General features: G+C 34.9%; 2 protein-coding genes across 2 annotated transcripts in view; one reads left to right on the top strand and one right to left on the bottom strand.

Annotated features, from left to right (window-relative positions):
- Positions 1-15194, top strand: part of LOC123533577 (carbonic anhydrase-like) — a 33953-nt gene extending 18759 nt beyond the window's left edge. The window contains exons 2-8 of the mRNA XM_045315276.2: positions 2340-2369; positions 2735-2908; positions 7502-7650; positions 8438-8530; positions 10549-10612; positions 13555-13712; positions 14767-15194. Of these exons, the coding sequence (XP_045171211.2) occupies positions 2340-2369; positions 2735-2908; positions 7502-7650; positions 8438-8530; positions 10549-10612; positions 13555-13712; positions 14767-15027 (929 nt within the window). The 3' untranslated portion in view covers positions 15028-15194. The remainder of the gene's footprint in view (positions 1-2339; positions 2370-2734; positions 2909-7501; positions 7651-8437; positions 8531-10548; positions 10613-13554; positions 13713-14766) is intronic.
- LOC123533578 (uncharacterized) lies at positions 3232-6225 on the bottom strand. Its single transcript, XM_045315277.2, has 4 exons — positions 6083-6225; positions 4780-4951; positions 3987-4148; positions 3232-3743 (listed from the first exon to the last, which is right to left on the bottom strand). The coding sequence occupies exons 2-4, from the start codon at positions 4949-4951 to the stop codon at positions 3550-3552; spliced, it is 528 nt and encodes a 175-aa protein (XP_045171212.1). The 5' UTR covers positions 6083-6225; the 3' UTR covers positions 3232-3549.
- Positions 15195-20073: the final 4879 nt, after the last annotated feature.

Here is a 20073-nt window from a genome sequence, read left to right on the forward strand (position 1 = left end):
AATCTGTATCAGTTGTGCTAAAAGATTAACCATAAAAATGTTAACTTCGCAGTTCAGTAAATAAAACAGAAGTTTTCGAGAATTTCGGCAAAAAAGTGATTTTCTCTGGGTAAAATTCTCATCATTTACATGTACAAAGCTAGACTTTTGGTTTTTAAACAAGCTTTGTACATGTAAATGATTTTCATTCTCCCATACCAGAGGTCTATCATAGCAGTATTTTGCCTTAAAGTTGGACACATTATTCCTTCTAAAAAGAACTGTAACTTTCTTTAGATTTAATCTTAATGCATTCTAGGACATTCATTCAGAAATCAGGAATTATCATTAATTCATGAAAATTTTAATAGATCTTAAAGAACATAAACTTCCTAAAACGGATCCATAATTCCAGGTCATTCCAGCAGCACTCCTTTAATTTTCAAGGGGCACTGGTGATTTTTCAAGGGAGCTCTGCCTTCTAGGTAGCACCTAAGTTCATATTAATATTAACGTAGTAATATCAAATTGAATGATTTTTTAAAGGTATCACATACAATTTTAATTTATCCAATCTAGTTACAAAGATTAACCTCTTTTCATCAAGATATTTTTCCGTGGTATATCAAATAATTCGCGAATTATGTTTTTATTTTGATATGCTTATGGCAAAATGTTGAATAGAACAAACTAAATCGCAATATAAAATCTAAGTCGCATAATCACGTGAGTGCTGCAGGTGTTAATTTGTTAATTTAAAGATACTTTTGTGTTTTGTCAGTGTTCACACAGACATTTTGGACAAATAAAATATGACTGTTTTCTTATTGTTTCATATATTTAGTAGGGTGAACAGATGCAAAAGAAAATGTTGTCATGCATGTACATATAAATCATTTTACTACTAGGTATACAAGACGAAATAGATATATTTATGTCTTAAAACTATTTAAATGTTACTGATTCATGATTTTGTCATGAATGTAAAGTGACGATTGACTGTCCAAGTAGCATGATAAAAACTGACTAAATTAACACCGAACACGGCGAAGATGACACCGTGTAGCAGTCCTACAACTTTGAATTTTAAATCTTTTGATTCCGGACAATTTTTGGTCGCTTACAACGGTTACCATTAAAACCCATAACCCTAAAAACAACAAGCTATAAGATTCAGGGAAAAACAACCAGTAACTCCGCAGGTCTAACAGAATAAGTTATAACATATGAAAAAAGCACTAAGTCTATGATATCAACTGCATACTTTTTGTCAGAAAGCAGCTTTATACTTCCTTCGCAATAAAATATGAGGCCGAAAATTTGGCTCTGACGCAAGTAAATAAGGCTGTTTTTTGCGCAATATATTTTCTGACAATATCCTTCCCCTGACGTTAGTCTATTACTTTAGCTCGTATCAATGTCAAAGAGAAATGCCAGTCTACTGGGACACAAGATGAATGTTATCCGAGATGAACATGCACAATGTGGAAGGTTCTGGATGTCATTAAGAAACAAGAAAAGAAAGTGTTCACATTCTTGAACATAGTGATCTAATTATACCTGCCTTTATAATGTAGTTCTACTTAATTAAATCGTTGCTAGAGTGCACATTTCTTTACCACTCGTATACAGATTTTGATGAACAGAGACTGTTAACAATATTTTTTCTTGGTTGCACTGGATGCTTCTTTAGAATCTTCATATAGATGTAATTTTGATGTTTTCCGTCCAGGGATCAAACCGACGTTTTTGTTTCTCATTGAGGTATGATATCATTGAGATCGGTTGAGGGTTAAATATTTCCATGTGTTTTAGTTCAATGTTACATGTCTTCCTTGGGAAAGGTACATCTTTTTTTGTGTGAAACATCATAGGGTATTTTTGTTTTTGCTTAATAAATTTGGAGCTGATAGGCTATATATGTGTCTAATTTGATGTTTTTTGAAAGCTATTGCCAATTTTGTTTCTTTTTTAAGCTAATGTTTACTTTAATGAATTCGTTTCCAATGTAGAACGGGAATGTGAACCATTTTCCTTCTTCCTGGTACTAGTATATCGAATTTCTCAAATGATGAATTTTCCATCTTATTCACAGATAAGCTATTTCTTTTTGAATGGCATATACTCAACAAAATAACAGACTGGCATCATCTGATACACTCAGCGTTGCAATGTGCTCCTTTGTGATGATGGAGCACGTTCACATATTTCATTGTAATTTAGTTAATGCTTAAGCCGGTGTTGGGAAACGTGAGGGTGTTGCTCATATTCATATGACCTCTCATGTAAAGAGTCAACAAAAACGTTTATGTTATGATTTTAAATTGATTAGTTCTATTGAATCTGATTTCTCTTTTCAGGAAATGTCTGGACGTATAGAGGATCTCTCGGTAGGAAAGTTTTTTTTTTTAAAGTTAGCAAATTCTTTAGTTTTTAAAGATAAAAGATCTTGACTACAGATTCCTTTTTAAAGATTTTTCAAGAAAATTTCCCATTTAAACACGACAAAAAAACAAAAAACAATTTTAGTTATGCGTGTGAATTTATATGCTTACAAATACGATAAAGCCTGCTACGTCTGTAAGAATCTTATGGATGATTTGTTTGATAAAAGGCGAGTTTCAATACCATTTTCTTCTTTTAAATTGTAATGCTATGCTTGACAAAACATTCAGAATAAGTTGCAAATATTTCATAAAACCAGTCAGCTCTAAAAGCCAACAGTGTATGAAGTTTTACCATATCTTTGCAACAGGTCCGGATCACTGGCATTTAGACTATCCACATTGCGGAGGAGTGAAACAGTCTCCAATCAGTGTCGTTACAAATGACGTCATCATCGATATGGAAAGGCTAACCCCCATTGTGTTCCGTGGCTATGATGTGGTATCGAATATAAATTATACCGTGGAAAATAACGGTCATACAGGTAAAAAGTTCTAAACATAGTTAGCTTTCCACGTTGTTAAAATCATAAAAGAATCATACACATACTATGGAACGCCAAAACTGTCTTAAGTTAGATGAATACGAGGTATCTTCTTTATTTAGGGTAAGATCTTCTCAAGATGCTGTTATGTCTTGCTAATTACTGTGTTATCATGTTGACTTGCAATGCTATCATGTCTAAGGTATGTACTATTTTGTCAGAGTGACGTACTATTTTGTTAATGGAAGTTATCCTTTCCCTCGTATTCATTTAACATAAGACAGCTCCGGTGTTCCATAATACACAAGGGCTTAGTACTAGGCTTGGCTATGTACCAGTTTAATACGTTTTGTCATATTAAGTATAATTCAGAACCGTATCTAAGCGTTCCGTATATAGTTGCTCTCTATGATATGACATAATATAAGATGACAAATACAAACGATTTTAAGACATAAAATTAAAATGATAAATAGCACATTTTCATGATTGCACGTTCGAGAATAATATATTTATATAATTAAGCGAGATAAATGTAAATAATTATATATGTCTTGGTCTGTTAAGAGGAATCTACATAAGTCACGTGTATCTTTAACCAATACAAAAATCACAATATGCATTTCTTTGAATGGTGATATTTAGTCATCAAAGTCTTCAAAAGACTTGACAGCTGATTTTGGTTTCGCCACAAGATACAAGATTCCAGCTATCAGTGTGAACAGTGTAGCAAATATGGCCAAATAGAAACTAGCATGTAGGTGTGATCCGTCCCATGCATTATCGTCTCCGAATTTGGCACCAAACACTACTATTGCGGCAGTTCCGGTCAAAGCTGTAAGAATAATATTCATTCGAGTTAAAAGATGTAAAATAAAATCAAGCATAATCAGATTATTTCAAGGCGTTTCATTTTTTCGTGTTAGATCTTAATCCAGTAAATTCTAAGTAAGATTTCCTTTTTGAATTCGGAAATTTGTGTGATAAACATCTTCTCTGATAATTAAAATTATAACTGATATATTCACGAAAGATATTAGTAATTGCTACGCAAAGGGAGATAACCAAGACTTTTTACCCGCAAATAAAGCCAAGATCGCTGCGATGACGTATAAAACAACGTCAGTTTTGACACAGCAAATTGCGCAGCAACCGGTAACCAAGGCGAAGAAAATAAGAGCCAGTGCTACAACCTCTAACCCAGCAGTTGCAGCGAGCCAGTCCGGTTGCGCAGTGCCACCTAAAGCAAAAGAAAACAAAAATAGTGGTGGTCACTTGAAATGGTCACAGGATGTGAAAAACTTTGAGCGGGTGTTTTTCCTTTTGCAAACATCATCAGAAGCATATTAAACATGTAGTAGAAATTAATGCATAACATATAGTAATAATAATAATATATTTTTTCTTGAAAATAGAATGTTAAATTTTTTAAACATGTGCACGTCTGAACTTCCATAGTACACTAATGCATATCAATTACATGTTTTATCATTCATAAGAGCCGTGCCATGGGAAAACCAACATAGTGGGTTTGCGACCAGCATGGATCCAGACCAGCCTGCGCATCCGCGCAGTCTTGTCAGGATCCATGCTGTTCGCTAACACTTTCTCTAATTGCAATAGGCTTTGAAAGCGAACAGCATGGATCCTGACCAGACTGCGCGGATGCGCAGGCTGGTCTGGATCCATGCTGGTCGCAAACCCACTATGTTTATTTTCTCATGGCACGGCTCAATTATTATAAATTGACAGAAATAGTTTCAACAAACAACAAAATATCAATAACATAGTAATTATACTAAATGTTACAATAATAATAAAAAAAATGATATTAAACGCATTGTTCTTTGCATAAGAAAGATAACTCTTACCTGCGCCATACGAACGACAAACATAGTAGTCGCCGTTGACACTAGCGCATGTTTCAAAAAGGCCGTAATACGTTGGCGACTGGCCATACCAGTAAGGAAGGCCAATACATATGATCTGTAGCAGCAATGCCAGTAACTCAAATATGTTTGCTGCAATCAGTTTTCCGTTCATCTGAAATAGCAAAGGAATACTATATAATTATGTCTCTGTCAATCCTACAATGCCGCAGTGCTGTACAATAAACTTTGTTTACCACTTCGTTTAAAAGAAGACCCCACACTTTTATTACAGGAAATACACTAGAATTTAAAATGTATATGAAATAATAGTAATGCTAAGAAAATGCTGTAGAGCAAATGGTACTGTGTCTAAGGGATTTTTTTTGAAAATCCTACTCGACAAAGGACATAAAATGAGAGTATGGGTGATAATGTCCGTAGTTACTAAGAAAGTCACAGGTAAAAGCAAACAGTATATCAGGGCATAAAGAACGTCTCTTAAATTGGTTAAAAGAATCTTTATTAGAAAAAAAAACCAAAAAAAAAAAAAAAAAAACAACAACAACAAAAAAACATCAATGTATATCAAATAAAAATATATATGTGTATTCATAACTTTAACAACACCTTCACATGGGGCCTCCTTTGTCGAGTGTTTTTTTGTTGGGTTTAACGTCGCACCGACACAATTATAGGTCATATGGCGACTTTTCAGCTTTGATGGTGGAGGAACACCCCAGGTGCCCCTCCGTGCATTATTTCATCACGAGCGGACACCTGGGTATAACCACCGACCTTCCGTAAGCTAACTGGATGGCTTCCTCACATGAAGAATTTAACGCCTCGAGTGAGGCTCGAGCCCACATCGATGATAAGCATGATTTGAAGTTAGCGACCGAGTGGTTAAAGTCGCAAATTTCGAATCACTTGCCCCTAACTGCAGTGTGTTTAGAATCTCGCTTGGGGATTGTATAATTCTTCCATGTGAGACAGATATCTAGGTGAATTATTGAAGGTCGTGGTTTCGCCCAGGTGCCAGCTTGTGCCTGTGTTACTAATCGAAGGCGCACCTGGAATCTTCTACCACCACGAATAGCTGGAAAGTCGCCACATGACATATTAAGGGGTCTCTGTGAGTTAAACCCAACAAAACAATACTACATTAAAACACTGAAGAAGTTAAGATAAAGAAGTGACGTTTAAAACACATATGATAAACTGATATACGTTGAAACAGTTATAACTGACGAAGATATTCAGTTAAAAATTTATATCATAGAATAATAAATGTTACATTACCAACCTTTTGTTACATGAACGCTAATCCATTAGTTTTAAGAAAATAACTTTCCAAAATAAATAACATAAAAATTTAACAAGATGATATGTCTATGTTAATAACTTGGAGACCACGTAAACAAAAACAAATTTTTGATTCCTCATATAAAACCACCCACTACATTAGCGGGCAGGGACATAGATTTATTGGGGAGCATTTTGTAGGATTGTCGTTATTCGTTTAAAATCAGTATAACTTACTGCGAATGTATTCATTGAAAGTCTGTAAATGAGAAAACTGTAAAACTATCTAGGTCCACCCGTGCATTTCATTCATTACGTATTCAGACCACGCCATAATTCAAATTTTAAATAGTTTCGCTTCATCAGTCTTACAAAATGTGCATTCAATTTTTCCGCTTCAATACTTGGCCTGGAGTGACGCGACATTCAAAATAACTCACTGATTTACAAATGAATTTAATATGTAAATACTTCGCTATTTTCGTAAACGCCCGTCCCATATTGAATATTATATACTAAGCAGGGTTTCTTAATTTACATGTATACCCTTCTAAACTTTTTTTTACATGATCAATGAATGTCAATATTATTAATAATAATTTTGCAAATATTTTATTTCTGCCAGTATGACTCAACCATTACACCTTTACTATATGGTTTTTGTTCTTTATATACAGTCAAACCTGTCTATACAGACCACCCTTGGGAGAGCCAAAATGTGGTCTTTATTGGGAGGTGGTCTTTATTCACAGGTTAAAATACACTGTAAATGTTAAATGGGACATAAACCATGTGGTCTTTAGAGGCAGGTGGTCTCTGTTCAGAGGTGGTCTTTAACACAGGTTTGACTGTATAGAGGATATTTGTTTGTTTTAGTGTACGATTGAAATATCTTAATAATGTTTTACGAGTGAACACCAGAAGCAAAAGTGTCACAAGTAGCATAGCGTAAAATATGGTGTTCTGGAGGAGTGAAAGATATTTTGATCTTGCATGTAAAACAAACAAATGTCTTTTTACATGTATTTCACGTTTTGACTAAATTTACCCACCCAATAAAAACTATATTTGATTTTTTTTTCACTGCAAAAATACCAGATATATTTCAGTCTAATATTTCGATAATTCACGGAAGAACATGTATAAAATAGTGTCCTTTCATTTTGTAATCATTTTCATTTGGTCCGACTTGTGTTCAAGGTAATGAAATTGGGCGACTTGGGTCAAACGAAATTGAGCTATCGCAGTAGTGTTGCATCTGATTAGCATATTAGAATTAGAACCAAGGCAATGTCATGGTCGAATTCTTCCTTGGATGAGTCGTCAGAATTTGATATTGATACAAGCTTGCAGAAGCACCCGTTTTCAATGAAGTGTGTCTGAACGACAAGAACTGTTATTTTAATTGTGTGTTTTACAGTTCAAGTGGATCTGAATGAAAAGAACTCTGAGATTAGTGGTGGCGGTCTACCAGGAACCTTTGTGGCGGAACAGTTCCACTTTCACTGGGGTGCTACAGACGAAAGAGGTTCTGAACATGATGTTAATGGGGTCCACTTTCCGATGGAGGTAAGCTGTTGGTTTACCCTACGGTAAAGTTGTTACAGATTCTAAAATATATATATATTTTTAGGGAGTGGGGAAGGATGAGGACATCCCGTTTTAACGGCATTTCAGTTATATACGTTGATCTATGAAATCTTTTCTTAGCAAGTTAATGACAGCTTTCCATGATAATATGAAGGACCAGTGATATCAGTCAGGTTCTCCAGTCAATCATTTCGGAACCGGATTTGAACTTGCCTTCATGACTTTTGTGGCCAAATTCTAAAGAAAATATAATTTTAAAAGTTACATTTCAATTTGCTATGTGAGGAACTAATCCGCTTCTCTACAGGCATAGAACAGAAGTATAATATTTATACAGCTATTATGAGGATTGTACAAAAAATAGTGATATTCCTGAAATATGTTACCTGATATTTTAACATTTGTGGACGTTTACAGAAAAGAAGTTGATTCGACTTTCTGCCACTGTGACGAAATCTATAAATTGATCATTTGTATAACAAAACACAACCAAGTAAAATGATAGCAGACTCGGTTTGATTGAGTCTGTTCTACATGAGAAGTAATGGTATGTGCAACACCACTTAATGCTCGAGTGAAAAAAAAACGAATGTACTGTATGAGGCTGTAAGCTTCGGATGTTCCAAATTTTACCTCTTATTGTGTCTTGTGTATGACCTTCCGGATGACAAAGACGGGTCATAGATAAACAGGTAAACTTAAAGTTGGTTTTTATACTATACTTAACTAACGAGAAACCGAGAAACTGTGTTTTGTTTATTACTAGATGCACCTTGTTCACTTCAACAAGAAGTACGGCAACATGTCTAACGCTATGGACAAGGATGATGGTCTAGCGGTACTGGGCTTCTTCTTCAAGGTAAACTTAATTCAACCATGTTGTTTTACACGAGTCGATAGCCAGAAATACATTATTCTTATTTTGGTATATGATAACACTGTGTCCTAACAGTAATAGGCAGTCAGATCAGTCAGTGTGGAAGCTATCAAGCTGACTTAATGAATGACGATTGTTCTACCAGGAGCCCGGTCATTTAATAAAATAATGCCCCGTGAAAAGTTTTGAGTGCGGTGTTAAACCAACAAAAAAAAAAAAAAAAAAAAAAAAAAAACAAGAGCTGTCGGATGACAGCGCGCTCGACTATTCGAAGAATTGATTGAAGAATGGGGTCAAAATATTTCCATAGATTTTCAGACTAAACAAAAAAATGGATTAAACAAAAAATGTTCCTGTATTTGTGGATTTCGATTAGTCTTGCACTAAATGGCAATGTGTGACCATGATGGCAAATATGTTAAGTTATATGTTAGGCAAAACATGGACTTATATGAAAAATTTAACTTATCTCCAAGTCCAAAAGGGGCCATAATTCAGTCAAAATAGTTGACAGAGTTATGTACTCTTGCCTACAGATGGAAATCATGTTGATAAACTAGTGTTAAAAGTTTCAAAGCCACAGTTCAAATAGTTTTGACAAAACGCTGACTTGTAAGAAAAACTGAACAAATTTGAAAGTCCAAAAAGGGCCATAATTCAGTCAAAATAGTTGTCAGAGTTATGTACTCTTGCCTAGAGATGGAAATCATAATGATAAACAAGTGTTTAAAGTTTAAAAGACATATGTCAAATAGTCTTGACAAAACATGGACATATACAAAACAGAACCAGTTTCCAAGTTCAAAAAGGGCCATAATTCAGCCAAAAAAGAGGAGAGAGTTACGTACTCTTGCCTATTGATAGAGACTATTATACTGAACAAGATATAAAAGTTTCAAAGCCATATGTCAAACACTTTACACAAAATATAAACTGGTACAAAAATCTTAACCAAGATTTCTAAGTCAAAAGGGGCCATAATTCAGTCAAAATGCTTGATGGAGTTATGTACTCTTGCCTACAACTGGATATTGTGATGGTAAACAAGTGTTGAAAGTTTCAAAGCTTTATCTCAAAAGACTTTGTCAAAATGTGGACTGGTACGAAAAACTTAACCAAGATTTCTAAGTCAAAAAGGGGCCATAATTCAGTCAAAATGCTTGATGGAGTTATGTACTCTTGCCTACAACTGGACATGGTGATGGTAAACAAGTGTTGAAAGTTTCAAAGCTTTATTTCAAAAGACTTTGTCAAAATATGAACTGGTACGAAAAACTTAACCAAGATTTCTAAGTCAAAAGGGGCCATAATTCAGTCAAAATGCTTGACAGAGTTATGTACTCTTGCCTATAACTGGACATGGTGATGGTAAACAAGTGTTGAAAGTTTCAAAGCTTTATCTCAAAAGACTTTGTCAAAATATGAACTGGTACGAAAAACTTAACCAAGATTTCTAAGTCAAAAGGGGCCATAATTCAGTCAAAATGCTTGACAGAGTTATGTACTCTTGCCTATAACTGGACATGGTGATGGTAAACAAGTGTTGAAAGTTTTAAAGCTTTATCTCAAAAGACTTTGTCAAAATGTGGACTGGTACGAAAAACTTAACCAGGGTGTGACGCCGACGCCGACGCCGACGCCGACGCCGTGGTGAGTAGGATAGCTCTACTTATTCTTCGAATAGTCGAGCTAAAAAAACTGACCAGTTTCATTTGTTATATGATAAATTCAGCTTTAATGCGGTGGTTGCAAAAGCATTTGATTTAACAAACGTGGAGACCGTTAATTTTGTTTACTCTTCAAAATTTGTAATTCATTTAAACCTTTTGAAACAAAACAATCCATTATTTCTACTCTGTTATATCTTGTTTTTACAAAAAAAGGAAATATTGCCAACTGTTTTAAATAATGAATTGTCAGTTGCTTGTGTTACGCATGTATTGTTGAAACTAGCAGTACCAAAGTCTTGTATTTTCAACTTGTACTTCTATTATCTGTAGATTGGACGACATAACCGACACTTTGAGGAGATTATAGACCATTTTAATCAAATCAAGTACAAAAGTAAGTATAACTATATCACGTGCTAAATACAAAACTAACACAATTGTAATGGTTAACATGTTTGAAGCCAGTTAACTCTGAATATCTAAGGGAAACTTTATTACGATTATTTGAATTATGGACATTTAGTATTTAATACAGGCGAATGCTAGGGCAGATTTAACTTTATTATGTTCCTAGGATAAACTACACGTTTTGAATAGTAGTTTTGGGAGTAGTGCACAATATATGAATTTATTTATTTTGAGTTTTAATGTAAAAAATGTGAATGGACTATTTTCCCGTTGAAAAGTCCATCGTTTTTTTTCCATTTCTGAGTCACTGTTATTTCACTGCCGTTTACAGTGAGTCTACACTACTAAATTTTAAACATTGAAGACAAAATAGATCGTTATCATGTGTTACAAAATCGCCAACAATGAAAGTAATTTGTCTTCAACAAAAGTGATATTTTACCCATTGTTAAGATAGTTTTCTAACTTTATAAAAATTGGGCCTTTTTTTCTCATCTAGATTGTTTCCATATCTAAATTATAGATGTATGCATATTAAATTGCATACTTTTAAGCAAGAATGGTACTGTGCCTTATCTTTCATTGGAATTAAAGAATGTTTTCTTCTGTTAAATTACTTTTGCACTTCATGGATCTGTCGTTCATTTCGCATAAATTCAGAAAAAGTGAATTCATTTCTAAACACAACGAATGAGATAAAATGAGCCGTGCCATGGGAAAATCAGCATAGCGGGTTTGCGACCAGCATGGATCCAGACCAGCCTGCGCATCCGCGCAGTCTGGTCAGGATCCCTGCTGTTCGCTAACGGTTTCCCTAATTGCAATAGGCTTTGAAAGCGAACAGCATGTATCCTGACCAGACTGCGCGGATGCGCAGGCTGGTCTGGATCCATGCTGGTCGCAAACCCACTATGTTGGTTTTCTCATGGCACGGCTCAAATGTTGATTACAACACAACATAAAAACAAGTATTTAAACTGTGAAATCTTGTGACCCGGGATGACCTATCAGATTAACAATGCATTTATTTAATATAGTCTGGTATTATATATCATGTCAATGACATTACTAACAAACCTTATTTCTATTTTTATTAAAGACATTAAAACAGGTTGGTTATGAACAGATACAAACTATGTATGTTCTGTGTATTCTTGATAGTATGAGCAAACATTTGATTCTCCAGTTGCACGTTCTTCTCGTGTGTAAAATATTTGCGCGCCTTGAAAATACAATTATGGCATTAAGAAGTAAAATTTTCAGTCATTTTTATGAATCTATTTAAAACTGTGTGTATATTTTTTTCAGTGAATACATAGAAAATGAAATGTTTGCTCAACGTAGGAAATATATATTACTATGTATAAGAAATGTCGAGTTAAGAGTACAGTTTTAGTAAAGTTGGAAAAAGTAACATTTAAAGATGTAATACACACTGTTTTCTGAAATCTTTATTTTACAGTTTTGTGGATTAATGTATTATTTGGTTCTTCAAGGATAACTGTCTAACCAAGTTAATGCAGCATGGTGTTTTGAAGCCTTGCATGTCAACACGTAATATTATGATTTATTGGCTGAGTAAAAACATTACACATGTAAATATCTACGACAGAAAATTTATCATTGGCTAAAATTTATGTTCATCCATATTTGAATTAAGATAGATAGTATGAGAAAATGTTTTCACCGTTTTACACACAATTTAAATAACATTTGGATACGCAAATGATTTTTAATAATGAACCATCTAATATATTGTGTAAATGATGTATGGGAATTTTGCCCTATTTACATTGAATATATGTCAGCTAGACAATCACAGTATATTCACAAATTTTAAGGTGCTAGTAATAAGTATATTAGTTTGAGGAGTATTTTGCCAGTTGATTAGATTATAAGGTGAAAGATGTTTAACAGTAGAAGCTAGAGTTTGAATTTATATAAATTTTAGATTGTTCGTCAGTATTTCTTGAAAGTAATGGACCCGAATTGTTCATCATTAGATTCATTACTTTTTGAAAGTGATGGTCCTGAATTGTTCATCATTACTTCTTGAAAGTAATGGACCCGAATTGTTCATCATTACTTTTTGAAAGTAATGGACCCGAATAGTTCTCATTAGATTCATTACCTTTTAAAAGAGATGGACCCGAATTGTTCATCATTACTTCTTGAAAGTAATGGACCCGAATTGTTCATCATTACTTCTTGAAAGTAATGGACCCGAATTGTTCATCATTACCTCTTGAAAGTAATGGACCCGAATCGTTCATCATTACTTCTTGAAAGTAATGGACCCGATTTGACTATCGGTAATTTCCCTGCGATGTCGTATTTTCTAGTGATATTTTTGCTCTATTCTGCCCGTAAATATAACTCGTACCAAGGATCCCGTGACTCTCGGACAATGTCGAGATCGGACACAGAGAACATGTAATCAAACGGAAAATTCAGTCTCGTATTGCGTCCTTAAACTCTTACAATTGGTTAATAAATACGATTTAGTATGCTAGAAATATATGTAATTAATGACTGTCGAGGGTTTATCGAGTCATGTATCTTCAAAATGTTCAGAAATTAGAAGTCAGTAATCATGTAGGGAATGGCTTTTTATACATCTACATTTTGTAAAGTGACAAACTATTTCACATACACTGATTACATTGAAAAAGTTTTTGACATAATAAACACCATGACTGTAATTATGCCTTGCTGCAACAAGATCGTTGTAACCAATGGTTAGATATACCATTGAAACATTAGGGAATGAAATTGCAATAAGCAGAGGAAATGCACTTTCTACAACTTCTGATGAATGTTTATTAAGTTATTTGTTGCTCGCATTTTGTTGATCTTTTAATATACAGATAAATATCTTATATATGTATAATTTGTATGGTTTGATTGAGTAATACTTTTTGATTACAGACAGTGAGGTGGAGATTCAGTCAATACCACTGGTTCAGTTGATGCCGGCTCAATTGTCAAGGTTCTACAGATACGAAGGCAGTCTGACCACGCCCCCATGTTACGAGAGTGTCACGTGGACATTATTCAATGAGACCATCGAAATTGCCGAAGAACAGGTGCGAAAGCTTTGGCATTTATATTAGCAAGAAATGAGATTGACGATAAGATGCTTTATATATATTATACGTCATTAAATCAAAAGAAGGGTAAATGTGAGGCTGGAATAACACCACCACCAGAGTTAAACCCGAGGCTGGAATGCCATCACTGGGATAAATGTGAGGCATACAATGCCATTATCTGGGTTGAACGTGAGGCGTGGATGCTGTAAACTGTACCAAGGCTGCATTCAAATTTTCAGCTTGCTCTCTCTTTGCATTAGGCTGTGTGTGTTTGTTTGTTTTACGTTTGTGGTGATCTCTTTCATGTTGCCGTTTGGTGATGTATCTTTTTTTCTGATATAATAACGTTTAAATATCCATTAAATTGTATATGGTATTTTCGTAGCAATGATTACATCTTTTACTCATGACATAGAAGCTTTACACGAGTAATTACCTCATTGAGTTGGTTATGGACACAATTACAGAGCGGAAATATGAATAACATGGGATGACTTTTCAACTTTCAATGACAAATCATAGTCAAAAATAAATGTAAAATAATCTGGTATATATATATATATATATATATATATATATATATATATATATATATATATATATATATATATATATATATATATAAAAGAAAACCATCCAATGGGTTTCCTCTATCTGTATTTCTGTCTACCATGGTATATAACCGTGGTTGATAATTACATACCTGCTCCTATCTACATTGACATGCCATACAATTTTGATTTTTCTTTAATAATAACGGATGAAAAGTTGAACCCCTTTCATTTATTGTACAAGCGATATTTCTCAGACTTTATTAAAATCCCTAATTAAAAAGACATATAATACTATTTTGGCGACATGAGTGCACATTTTGGAAGAGTTTGTTAACCTGACCTACGCATTCCAGATTAAGATATTTTTATGATACTTGATTGTAGATATGGATATGGACACATCACATATCATACAAGCATTCTAACAAACAAACAATAACGTTGTGTTGCATTACCCAGTTTTAAACTTTTATGGGACCTTTCTTCTCTTTCAGCTTCAAGATTTCCGAACAACTATATTCGAAAACGAAGAAAGCGAAGCTGATTTATCTATTGACATATCCGACGACTACCGACCTGTTCAGTGCATGTTTCGGCGCCGTGTCTATGCAAGTCATCCATCTCTGAAGTTCAATTTGGAGTACGATATTAGGGCCGAGGAAGTAAAGGACAATGCAGGAAGCTACGCACAACCATTGACAACTTTAGTTCTATATTGCATTGCTTTGTTGATATGTTTCTTCTCTGTTAATTAATTACTTTATTTGTATTACTTTTGCATTATTTTTTAGTCTGGATACATATACTAACTATTCATATACAACTCGAGCTCACCATGTGTTAAGTGTTTTTTTTTATTATTTGCAAAATGTGTCTTTTCAAAAACATACATTTTATGATATAAACTTACATATTACTTTTACCATCATTCTTTTGATTTTTTATGTCCTAAAGTTATGTTTTGGTTACCATTTACAGTGTAATTTCTTTTGTTATGTTTTTAGTGAATGCTTATAATTACTTCACCATAAGCAACTGATATATGATAGTGTAACGATTACTGAATGCATAAAGGGAAGTAATTCCATTAATATGCAAATTTGTAAACCTGTCGATTGTCATTGGAGTAAAATGACAGTATATAAGCACATCAAATCACCTTTGGTGATGAGCTAGCTTTTCACCGACGGGATTTGTGTGGCACTGAAACGTTACAAATGGTGGCAGCGGTGGGATGAAGTCAACTGCCGGACTGGAGTTGCCTTACCCATGTATTTCCTAGGCCAAATCTCGGGACGAGATTTCTCGGAGGGGAAAGTAATGTAACGATTACTGAATGCATAAAGGGAAGTAATTCCATTAATATGCAAATTTGTAAACCTGTCGATTGTCATTGGAGTAAAATGACAGTATATAAGCACATCAAATCACCTTTGGTGATGAGCTAGCTTTTCACCGACGGGATTTGTAACGTTTCAGTGCCACACAAATCCCGTCAGTGAAAAGCTAGCTCATCACCAAAGGTGATTTAATGTGCATATATACTGTCATTTTACTCCAATGACAATTGACAGGTTTACAAATTTGCATATTAATGCAATTACTTCCCTTTATGCATTCAGTAATCGTTACATTACTTTCCCCTCCGAGAAATCTCGTCCCGAGATTTGGCCTAGGAAATACATGGGTAAGGCAACTCCAGTCCGGCAGTTGACTTCATCCCACCGCTGCCACCATTTGTAACGTTTCAGTGCCACACAAATCCCGTCGGTGAAAAGCTAGCTCATCACCAAAGGTGATTTGATGTGCTTATATACTGTCATTTTACTCCAATGACAATCGACAGGTTTACAAATTTGCATATTAATGGAATTACTTCCCTTTATGCATTCAGTAATCGTTACATTACTTTCCCCTCCGAGTAATCTCGTCCCGAGATTTGGCCTGGGAAATACATAGGTAAGGCAACTCCAGTCCGGCAGTTGATTTCATCCCACCGCTGCCACCATTTGTAACGTTTCAGTGCCACACAAATCCCGTCAGTGAAAAGCTAGCTCATCACCAAAGGTGATTTAATGTGCATATATACTGTCATTTTACTCCAATGACAATTGACAGGTTTACAAATTTGCATATTAATGCAATTACTTCCCTTTATGCATTCAGTAATCGTTACATTACTTTCCCCTCCGAGAAATCTCGTCCCGAGATTTGGCCTAGGAAATACATGGGTAAGGCAACTCCAGTCCGGCAGTTGACTTCATCCCACCGCTGCCACCATTTGTAACGTTTCAGTGCCACACAAATCCCGTCGGTGAAAAGCTAGCTCATCACCAAAGGTGATTTGATGTGCTTATATACTGTCATTTTACTCCAATGACAATCGACAGGTTTACAAATTTGCATATTAATGGAATTACTTCCCTTTATGCATTCAGTAATCGTTACAATAGTTTCTCCGATTAAGAAGAAATTTAAGGCCCTGAGGTAATATGGTATTATGTTCAACAAATCATGTGCTTTATTATCTATGTATGCTTATATATTTACTTAGTGACTATTATATTGTTATAAGGCCATTAGCTTAAGTCTATGTTATGTAGTCCACAAATGAAAGAGGTCTTCCGTATTTCACTAGTAGAACGTTTGTATGTTTAAGATCTCTTTCGAACTTCTAAGCATATTACATACATATCGAAGCTTTACCATGTACATAGCTGTATACAATAACTCCTAGTGTACCAGGAAACCTTTAACGCAGAATCTCTGAATAATAGATATAAACGTACTGTTTACATGTTTTGCCCATTATTAGTATTACGTGTGTAAGCTGAAGACGTTGTGCTGTCAAGTAGTTTTGATCAAGAGTGCAGAGCTTATTTAACCTGTTCGAATTCCTCAATGGTGTTTTTGCCACTGATCGTTGCAAGGAGGTGCTGCACTGTAATGTTTTATGAGTTAGTTTTGCCGTCTTTGTCTGTATGTTTTACTTCGTCAAGTCCTATGGTCTTTGTGTATTTTTCCGTTATGAAACACACCCAAACTAAACATACATTTCTGAAGGATATTGCGGTAAGAGACAATAGTGTTGTAAGGCTGCGACCCCATTTTGAACGCTGTCTTTGTTTTGTAATTGAATGAACAACATGTACATTAGTGATTTTAGGAAGTGTGGTAATTTACATTATGCTACAGTTATTCTAACAGAGTGTTTGTGTTCGTTTTTATGAAGTTTTATATTGTTATAGAAACTGTTTGTAAAAAATTCTTATGATAAGAACTGTAAGTAATGATCTGCTACCAAATGACCATACTTAATTTACAGTTAAGATGGTCTATATATGTTAACTAGATGCACTGTAGATTCATTTCCTGTGTTTGACATGACCATGACTGTAAATCATCATTAACAACAAAGTGAATGTGAAATGAGAATTGTGTCGTAGCTACATTAGTCGTGAGCGTAAGTTTAAATTTGTATGTTAGTAATACGGTAGTTAGCTGTTTTATCTCATATAACTGACATGGACTTTACATAAAAGTTACCTTGTTTTTTTGTGATCACGAATTTATAAGTTTTAAACAATATCTGAAACACTTAGTTTGTATAAAAGCAACACAGTTGAACTTTGGAAAGGTAGTTACTACTGCTTTTCCCAATATACGAATACGGTTTGCTGGCATTGAAGCATTGTTTATTTACTGTGGAACCCGCAAAGATAAGATAACTCTCAGTTTTTCAGAGGTAGTACTCATTCAACCTTCTCCTGTTGTCACGTGTCTCTAAACAGTTAAATTCTTGTTGGATTTTAGTTATTGGTCTTTTCAGTAATCCAACGGTGTGCTTAGCCCTTATCATGCCAGACACCACTTATTCTACCTTTGCGGCCAGGGTAGATCATGATCGGCATACACGTTCGCGCTGTCTGATCATTCAGTCAGTATATCTTTTGGTAAACACCCATTTTAACAGCTAATGGTACTATCAAAATTGAAAGATGGACAAATTCATTATAGAAGTTTAGCAGGATACGGGTCAGATAACCTAACCAGTGTTCTGATGTTTGGTGCCAGTACTAGCCTGGTTTTCATAAATACCTGACAACTAACATGAATCAGAGGCTGAAGGAAATACACCATTACTTTCTACTACGACAGTGCCTTTTATTTTACTCTGTCTAATTCGAAATAATCTTTGGTGACATTTTATGTGTCATGATATGACAGTGATATGATAACTTGGTAAACGATATCAATAAAGAATAGTAAAAATCACGATTTTCTTGTTTGTTTTGGATTTTTCAACAGTATTTCAGTCATGTAACGGCGGGAAGTTAACCTAATTAGTGTTCCTGGATTATGTATCAGTACAAACCTGTTCTTCGCAATTAACTGCCATTTTCCCCACATGAATTATCAGAGGTGGAGGACTAATGATTACAGACTCAATGTATTTTATCAAATCGTCACGGAGAACATACGCACCGCCCGGGGATCGAACTGGCGACCCCGCGATCCGTAGACCAACGCTGTCCCTACTGAGCTAAGCGGACGGGCGATTGCCTTGTTTCATTAAAGTTCTCAATGGTGAAAACAGAAAGAGAAATGGGTTGTTAGAGTTCTAAACCTACTACAATACTCGTAAATTAGTTTATATTATTTCTTCAAATCAGACCCTTTTATTTCCAGATTTTGTATTTTAGACAAACATTCTAGTTTTTCGGAAGCTTAATACATATATCAATAACATTGTTATTTTGTAAATATTCGAAATATCGCAATAGGAGAGGAATTCAAAAAGTGTTTTAGACTGTCTATATAGAATAAGGAAAATCCTGTATTTAAGCATATGGTTTAACCACTCCATCAAAATATTTACGCACTTTTCTGTCCGGGCTTTCCATGTTGGTATATTAGGCAGACACTGAAACATTTCGCAACAAAGAGCGCTTCTGGACCTATAGTGACGCCAAGCTAGCACTTTTTCGGCAAAAGAAAAAATCACAGGGTCTTAGATCATGCGAATACGGAGGGAAGGAGTAGCAATTGCTTGCCCGACTGGTTTTGTAAATACTGCAATACAATATTGCTTTTATTGTCATTAATAAGTCAGATGTCTTGTCAACAATTTGTGGGCGACGTCTAATTGATTTTAGAACTTTGCCACCGTGAAACTTTTCAGTAATAGATCCGCCCGGTGCACTGGGTATTTACACAACAGTGTACAAAACCCGTTTGCAACTTTGAGTTCTTTCAGTGATAACTGTGCGTTCTTGTCCTTTCCCAATCCACTGTTTGCTGTTAATTCGCATTTTAGGCTCGAAATAACATATCCATGTCTCATCCCCTGTGAGAAGTTCATTAAACCTTCAATTTGCATTTCTAGAAGCTTTTTGGGCTTTTTGCTCTTTGGTAAAAAAGTTGATATACACACTTTGCACAAACCGTAAACGATAATGTTAAGCATTTTGTCAGAATTCCATGATGAAATGCCCACTAATGCAGCTATTTTACAAACTGTACATTCCGAGTCCTCCGCTATAATGTCTGCTACAGCAGCAATTTTATGAGAGGATGCTGACGTTTAAGGGTATCCTAAAGGAAGTAGTACTTAGATTGTAGATTCTCCCTTATTAACAATGGCTTTGGTTAGGGCAGAATCACCTTAAAACATGTAAATCTGCACAGCTGTTTTATTCAGAGAACAAAACATCTTAATGTATTTATTTTGTTGGGTTTAACGTCCACCTTTTATGGTGGTGCCCCTCCGTGCATCATTTCATTACGAGCGGGCACTTGGG

Source organism: Mercenaria mercenaria, chromosome 12, assembly GCF_021730395.1.
Source record: "Mercenaria mercenaria strain notata chromosome 12, MADL_Memer_1, whole genome shotgun sequence".
Taxonomy (NCBI): domain Eukaryota; kingdom Metazoa; phylum Mollusca; class Bivalvia; order Venerida; family Veneridae; genus Mercenaria; species Mercenaria mercenaria.